The sequence below is a fragment of the Seriola aureovittata genome, chromosome 11 (assembly GCF_021018895.1).
Source record: "Seriola aureovittata isolate HTS-2021-v1 ecotype China chromosome 11, ASM2101889v1, whole genome shotgun sequence".
NCBI classification, from domain to species: Eukaryota; Metazoa; Chordata; class Actinopteri; order Carangiformes; family Carangidae; genus Seriola; species Seriola aureovittata.
The window spans coordinates 16,728,200-16,736,465 of record NC_079374.1 but is presented as its reverse complement, the minus strand read 5'-3'; the positions used below and the strand labels follow the sequence as shown (position 1 = coordinate 16,736,465).

At 39.6% G+C, this 8,266-nt stretch overlaps 1 protein-coding gene across 1 annotated transcript in view; it reads right to left on the bottom strand.

Annotated features, from left to right (window-relative positions):
- Window positions 1-951: 951 nt before the first annotated feature.
- Window positions 952-8,266, bottom strand: part of abca12 (ATP-binding cassette, sub-family A (ABC1), member 12) — a 64,753-nt gene continuing 57,438 nt past the window's right edge. The window contains exons 65-71 of the mRNA XM_056389405.1: window positions 7,701-7,851; window positions 4,944-5,078; window positions 4,279-4,382; window positions 3,920-4,012; window positions 3,619-3,724; window positions 2,368-2,505; window positions 952-1,896 (exon numbers count right to left, since the gene is read on the bottom strand). Coding sequence (XP_056245380.1) covers window positions 1,792-1,896; window positions 2,368-2,505; window positions 3,619-3,724; window positions 3,920-4,012; window positions 4,279-4,382; window positions 4,944-5,078; window positions 7,701-7,851 — 832 coding nt within the window. The 3' untranslated portion in view covers window positions 952-1,791. The remainder of the gene's footprint in view (window positions 1,897-2,367; window positions 2,506-3,618; window positions 3,725-3,919; window positions 4,013-4,278; window positions 4,383-4,943; window positions 5,079-7,700; window positions 7,852-8,266) is intronic.

Sequence of the window (8,266 nt, the reverse complement as noted above, 5' to 3'; positions counted from 1 at the left end):
GTCACAGTGCACAGCAGCTTGCTACTTTGTCTTCACGACCTTCATCCAATTCTGACGACCACACATCATTTAATTCAAATGTTATTTCTGGAACTATATCATTCTTTCAGGTTGCAATCTAAGATATTTAACGACCGTTAATGTAACCGATTAATGGTTAAAAGAACACCTGTGAAGCAGAATGATACATGTAGTTAAAAGTCCCAGTGCTGTTGTACTCTAAATAAGTACTCATGGAATGACTCCCGTCCAATCAAATTACTTGGTTGGAACTAACTGTTGTATAATTTACTATCTTCAATTATTCAGTTCTATTTCTTCTACTTGTGCCTGTTTTGCAATTTAACATCTTACAATTTCGTAATCACTAATGTGTTTTGTCTACAACAATTTATCAGTCAAAAGTAAGAGTGAAGAAAGAGAGCAAAACTGGTTCACTGATGTTGGATAAACTCAATTTATTTTCACATTGATAATAGCCATCCCAACTAGTGTGTCATCGTTGGTTTACTGCATTTACTAAATGCCACTGTAAACAATTGAAGATGAATTTGTGTGCAGACAAATGAAGTTGAATCAAACTGAAAAAAAGCAATCCTTCCTGTTTTAAATGTCATAATGTGGATTCCACTCTAGCTGAATATTCAAGGCCTATCCAAGGAATATTAACACGGTTTGAGTCATCTGGGTAGCTCATACAGTGGCAAAAAATTTAAAAATACTTGAGAATGTGTTTGTGTGTTTACGTAGTTGTTTTTTCATATATTGTGTTTAAGCTTGACCTATGGGTATATCCATTGGCTCTCCAAGTCCTACACATAAACAATGATAATGCAATAAGGCTGAAATCAGCTGGTGTGTTAGTGTTTTAGGTCTGTCATAGCAGCAAAATCAAAGACCCTTATGCTCAAACACAGGAAAAGCACATACAATATGCAAATGAACAGCAGCTGCATTTGAAAAATAGCTTTATTAGAATTATAAAAAAGAAAAAGGCTTGATACATTCAAGACCATTTGGAACTGGTCCATAAGTAGGAAAGAGTACATTAAATATTCAGTTTATTCATTTTTAAAAGTTAGATATGCCCTTAGAGGAAGTGTTAATGAGTAGGGGAAAAGTGCATATTGAGGATGTTCTTCTGTGTGTGAATATTTTTTGTTTTGTCAAATTTTATCCAGTGGGCACAATTACATATCCCTCAGATATATAAAAAAAAAATTACTTTGTGAGACATATTATATATTTAGTGTGTGAGTGCTTTAAGATGATGTTAAATCAAATGAAAGTGATTCTAAACAGAAAATACATAATGCTTTTGCTTTTGCTATGGTATTGGTAATATATAATGAACAGTGCCCCAACCACAGAGAGAAATTAATAGCCTACATGATTAATTTGATCCTTCATAAATAATAATATCTTGAGAATTAAAGGTAAACATACAAGAGTAATCATGTGACCTGTAAAATAGGAAAAAGTAAATAAACATAAGACTTCAATTTATTGACTTTTGCAGTTGTGCATGTACGTAAATGTGCATGTGCTCTTATGCTTTTCATTAAGAGTTTACTTTGTTCAGGATACAAATGTAAGTTACCCTTCATATTATGGGCCAAGAGACTTTCAAGAAATAGTCAGGTAAGGGTTTAAACTCTTATTTTTCGCACATAAAAATATATATACTGTATACATACATATATAATATAGGCAGATTTACTATAAACAGCTACTGTGTTTCATTTCACAGTGGACGTAGACATGATGGCAAAGAAAAGATGGCAGTCAGCTCTATGTTTGTACTGCCTTAATGGAGTCCAGGTCATCATACTCATTTTCATTGTGAATTGGTATGGTTTCCATGCCAATCTTTCCCATGGCAAAGTTGATGAAGACCTGTGGAGATAGAGAAATAATGTAAGAGCCATACCAGTATCAAAGACTATTATCCTACTCCGAGTGCCAAAAATTTCAGCTAATCTATTGGACAGTATTCCTCCATGACTACCCCCCTCTTTCTTCTGCCTATGGCTTCTTCCAATCCCAGAGCCCCAGAAGGGCAGAGTGGTTGAAGAATATCAGCACTGGCTGCATATAAAGCTCATGGATTTTCTCCCTAACTCATATTCCATTTATTTTCCCTCAGGCATACCCTCTGTCAGTTTCCCTCTGCCTCTTTTAAACTTTTTCTACTCAGTCTTTCACTCCCACTCAGCTTTCTTCTGTCCCTGCCTCCCCTCCCACCCTCTCTCTTCTTCTCTCATCTCCTGTCCCTTTTTCTGTCCCTCGCTACCATCTGCCCACCCCTACAAAACCTCACACTAGTTCTCCTTCTCTCTCTGTTTGTGTCCTGTCTCTTTTTCTCACCTCATCCAGTGTGGTTTGGCTCACTGAGAAGTGTTTGATCTGCAGAGCATTCTTGTTTGACTCCAGCTGGTCGAAGATGTCAGCCACCCCTCCTGGAGCAACTGGTACGTGGTACTCCACCATAGTGGAGTGCTGGTCCTGTGTGTTGGGAAAGAATGCACGAGTAGAGGGTTAAATATTCTATAAATCATGAAATACTGGAAAATACACTGAAAAGGGTGATGTTCATAAAAATATATGTATGCAGTGGGGCCCAGAAGTCTAAAACCACTTTCCCATTCACTTGAATAGGAAAATGGTACAGCGATACTATACATTCACATATATAGAGTGTATGTAGTATATTTTGGGATGGGCCATAGAACACCTGGAACACGACAGGTCCTTATGTGCTAAGTGTCCTATAGGTTTTCTTTCTACTTTTGATTGAGCAATTCAGACAATTTTCAAGAAGAAACTGCCCATATGGGCAGTGAGGTATTAATGTCAATACTTCATAGTTCATTTTATAAGGATTCCCTAAAGCTTCTCTACTCAATATTGTCATATTAGCAATGGATCCAAGTGTTAGAGCTGCAGCAGGCAGCTGTTTTCAGATAAACCAACGGTACACACCCTGCCCAGTTAAAGTTAGCAACTACTTTAGCGACTACCTTGTAAACATGGTGGAGCATTTAGCAGTTAAAGAGCCAGATATTTCCCTCAGGAGTTGATGGAGACAAAAAAAACATAGTTAAAGGAGGAGTGAATATTGGATTTAGATTCATCAGGTGGAGAGAAACGCCTCCAAATTAATGATAATTTTAATCTATTGTGTAAATCAGATGTGTAAATAGGCAACTATTTGCTAACGCATTTATCTTAACAATTTAATGAGATGAGAATATGTGTTTCCAGCTTGTTTCACTGCCCCGCAGTAGCTAAAAAAATCTTTTAATGCTGCTTAAAAACTAGGAACAGCAGCCAGCTCATATGAGGGCACACTCGTGGGATTTGACAGTACAGCTAGGTCTGTTGAGGTTTTACACAAATTAGTCAGGCCCTTTGTAAATGAGAAGGAAATAAGGCCAAACAAAAGCATATTTTAGAAGCATATTGCTGTACTCTTCTTCAGCAAGAAAGATTCACACATACTCATACACAACAAATTCCAGTAAATTTATTGCAGCATTCCACTGCAATGTATACTTAGTCTTTTCCCTCTTCTCTACCAAGTACTCTTCTCTACTTCGGATAGCTGACATAGCTCACCTTGAGATAAGTGCTGGGGAATCTGCGCTGCATGAAGCCAGTGATTGCCTCTGCATCACAGGACGCCTCGGCCAAGTACATCTTCACAGTGAACCCGCTGCCAAACCTGCACAAAGGAGATTTTACGAACAAAGCACAGTGTTATTACATGTCTGAGGGGAGGGGGCGGGGTACACTGCTCTTACAAGTAAAATTGAGCATTTAGTTGCACAAAGGAACACGGGGGAAGAATGGGAGGCTATGGAGGCAGAGTGGGGCGAGTGGTAATAGTCGGATTGGAGGATGAGCAGAGGTCACTAACCTGTTCTTAATGTGCTGCAGGGAGCCCAGGCATCGGAACTGACCTTTCACCATGATGGCAAGACGGCTGCACAGTGCCTCACACTCCTCCATGCTGAGAAACAGAGGCAAAGAGAGAAAGATAAAAGGTCATACTAGGAGTCTTACATACAGCAGTAATTAGTAATGATTGCTGTCACACAAAAATAAATAAAGAATACATTTATTAGTTATCCGAATTGTTATCTACAGTATACTGTGGAAGAAAGCCAAAAACATAATGTGCTAGAATAAAATTTCATTTCATGTAATACTAGAATCTAGTAATGTGTTTATGAAATGTTTTAAGCTATAGGTGTATGTCTGTGATACTCTTCTAACCTGTGAGAGGTGAGGACCACAGCACATTTTCCTTTCACTTCTTCAGAGATGATTTTCCACAGGTGACGCTTGGTCCGAGGATCCATGCCAGAGCTTGGCTCATCCTGTGGAGAGAGGAGCAATGAGAAGAGGGTTGCAGGGTGTGTGAAAGAAAGACAGGGAGGTTGACATCAAGATAGAGAGATATAGGTGTGCAGCACATACTGTAAGAGAAGGGAAAACCAGGGGTAGGGTGAACAGATGCATGAATGCAAAATAGGATGGGAGATGGGAGGTCCAGTGTTACAGACAAAGCAAGAAAGGGAAAAGAGAAAAAGACATGAGGCAGAGGGAAAATTCAAGAGGAGAATGGGAAATTAAGATGACACATTGAGGAATGGAAAAGTTTGGAGAGATCTGAAGACAGGAAGAAGGAGAGAAAGAGAAAATAACTTTTGATAGACATGTAAGTTGAAAGCTATGGGGAAGACTATCCCTTGGGAAAGCCTGAGCAAGCAGATTCATTAACTATATGAGCTCTGTCAAGTCTAGTCTGTCAGTACCTACTTTACGTCAAAGATCCTTTCAGGAGGAACAGTCGCATACAGTTAGTTAAATGGCCAGTGGTGACCGGTCAGGTACTTAAATGGATACAGCTACAGCGGCATGAACGTGACTGTCCTCACCAGGAGCAGGATTTGTGGATGCCCAATGAGAGCCAGCGCTGTAGAGAGCTTCCTGCGGGTGCCACAACTGTAACCGTCGGTAATGATATTTCTGTGGTAGTTGAGCTCCAGCCTCTTCAGTAGGTAGTTCACCACCTTTAAGGAAAACATTGAAGGGATTACACAGAGGATAAATACAATGAAGTCTTTAATGCACTAATCTTCACTAAAAGATGGCTACACTATTGAGTCACATTTATAAGATTTAAAGCCAATTACAATTATAGCCTAGCAGAATGTTTCACCTTTTAGAGTGAGACTTTGTAAAATACAGTGGCAACTACAGGATAATGGTGAATACCGATAGAGTGTGACAGAGGTAGAGAGTAGAGTAGAGTAAAGAGGACTCATCAAGTCAGTGAACTGACTCAAAAAGAGGCAGGAAGTGTTTTTTCTTCTTTCAGAATGATGTGATAGATCAGTCATCACTTCTAATGTGACTTTTCAAAGCAAAATCAAATGGAATCTCTGCAGTATAAACACACTAAAAGCCACCCATGCAGCTTCCACATAAATCTGTTATTTTAAAACTCACTTTTATCATTACAAATGATAGAAATACAATAAAACTGTAAGGTGACATCATTTGCTTTTTCTTTCAAATAAGTTTATATCTGCAGGAAGCCAAGGGAGAACACCACCATGGTTCTGCTGCAAACTGATAATCAACGTAGTAGATGTGGAATGCATAAACTGTCATCTACCGCACCTTCAATGACTGTGATGATTGCTCTGTGTGGCTGCATGAGGAATATGTGACAATTTCACAGAACAGTGTGCTGTTCACTGTTGTTTCATGAACATGAAGATGAAGTCAACCACTCATCTGTGGCTCCAGCTGATCTAAACAACACAGGAGCTTTGCAGGAAGCTGACTGTCCATCCCTTTTAACCCATCAACTGGAGGCCCCTCTCTCTGGAGGAAAAGTTCAATATCCCACTACACACACAATTCAGAACCTGACCACAGCAGGAAAAGGTAGATTTACAGAAAGATTATTCTGAGGGCAAAGTGTGCCCCTCCACCTTACTGGCTACTTGATATTCATTCTTTTCTGTTATTGCCTCCTCCTATTCTGTCCAGTATAGCCGCACAGCAAATAACTGAGGTATCTATCTGTCCCACTCCCATGCATATTTAATTTTGTTTGAACAACAACAATGACTTAACTTGGCAACTTTACTCTATCTAAACTCCATCCTGTCCTGAGGCTGCAACTTTAGAGAACAGGGACTGACACAGCATAATTTGGTGACTATCAGTTTATCCTGTGTGTTAAACCACACTGAAAACAGGAATGAAATCCCTTAATGGCATCATAACCATTTCAGTCACCTAAAAATCTCCCTTGCCTATTAATCACATGAAATAGTGTGCTGTAAATACCAGTTCACTTTCCAATAGCTTGAGGTGATTTCCCATCGGTAAGCTTTAACCTATTTCCCCCATCAGCTTGCTAGTTTTGAAACCACGTCAATGAGGCAAGCCAATGCAATAGATAGCTTAGTTCACTTTGATTCGTTGTAAGAGCATTCGATTTTTCTGTATGTTATCAGAGCGCTGTGTTACTGCATAACATACAAATACAGTTTTAGCAGCTACATTTGAGTGATTAGCACTGGAAACATAGTGCAGCATCTTCCTGACAGTGTTGTTTTTTTTATGTTCTCTCATAAAAGCCCCTTTCTATCACCTTTGATGTAACAGCTCATTAAGCCTGACAAAACCATGTCAATGTGAAATGACCCCATTAAGGCTTGTCTCATTATCCACAGCTAGGGGACTGTCAGTGAGAGACAACATAAGAGGAACTCTATATATAACCTCATCTTTGTGAATTAGCCCAACATCGATGCCATCACCATTACAACCATTGTTGTCATTTCCCTGACCAGAGAGGAGAAGCTTCAACGATGATGATCAGAGCCAGGCGCATCCATTGCTGTGCCTCGCTGTTTGCGTAACTACATGTGTTTTCTGTGTTCATACTGGCTAATGTATGTGCGCAACTGCGTTTCTAACATGACTGTGGCTTACAGGAGCAATCAATATCTTTGTGCTTCTGCATCCTAAATTGTGAAATCATACACAGAGAGAGACACAGATAAATGTTTTTCCTGCATACAATTTAGAATTGTCATGTTTTCTACAAACTTTCACCCACTTTAGAGCTGTTTCTTTTTCTTCTCTTTCTTTTTGTGAAAAAAAAGAAGAAAATATCAAGATGGAAAATCAGAAATCACATCATCTTTTGATTGGTTGCTCTGCAGATTCTTCTCATGTCAGCAGCAACAGCAGCTAAAGACAGGCACTCTCAGTAATCACCACAGAAACAAGATTGATTAGTTCTCAGAAAGATAAATGGGAAGAATGGGGCTAAAGTGACATGTCAAATGAGATCCTCTCATCATCAAAGTATCGTTTAAATGTAAATTGTCTGCACTGAAGCATAAAGCATCAACTTAATTCTGAAGTTTGGATTGCATGAGCTGACAACAAAAGCGTTTCTATTTTGCCCCAGATAGTACAGCTTTCAGCACACATCACTCAACACTTCACACCCTCTGATTCAGTATGCATGGAAGCATCAACAGTTCAACGGTCCTGCAGAGGGAGTGCATCTTTGAATTTATATCTGATCCTGTGTCATTTTGTGAACGGTGTTATCGCCACCCGAGGCTTTGAAAGGCAGCACAGAGTCTGCAGCTCCTCCTTACCCCTTCTATCTCCCTCTTTGAGATGCCTCGAATGCGAGCGTAGAAGTACAAGTGCTCCTCTCCAGTGAGCAGATTGTCCAGTGCATCCACCTGGGGACAGTAGCCGATGTTAATTCCCTGGTTGCGGCACTCCATGATGTCTACCAACCGCCTGGGGAAAAAAAAATACAAAGAAATACATCACATGTAGGATGTTTCAGAGGACCTGTTGTCTGTCGTGTGCCGTGTTGGGAATGGCCACCAACGCAGAGCAGGAATTGGGAGCCAGGCTCATGAGTACAGCGGCGCTTTATACTTTCATAGGAGAGCTTCAGATACAGGGATAAGATACAGCTGCTATTTGCTAAATCCCACACCATTATGTTGAAAATTTGGCTGATGCAAAGCAATAACATCCCTCATTTGTGGATATTTGTGTTACACAAATTTAATCTAGCCCAAATTCATTAAGCAGTGCAGCTTGAGCGCCTGTAAAAATTAAATCAAAGCAATGGGTTTACTTCTGTCTTATCCTCTTCTCAAAGATCATCTTTAGTTTGCAGGAAAATGTAGGTAGTGACTTTAAG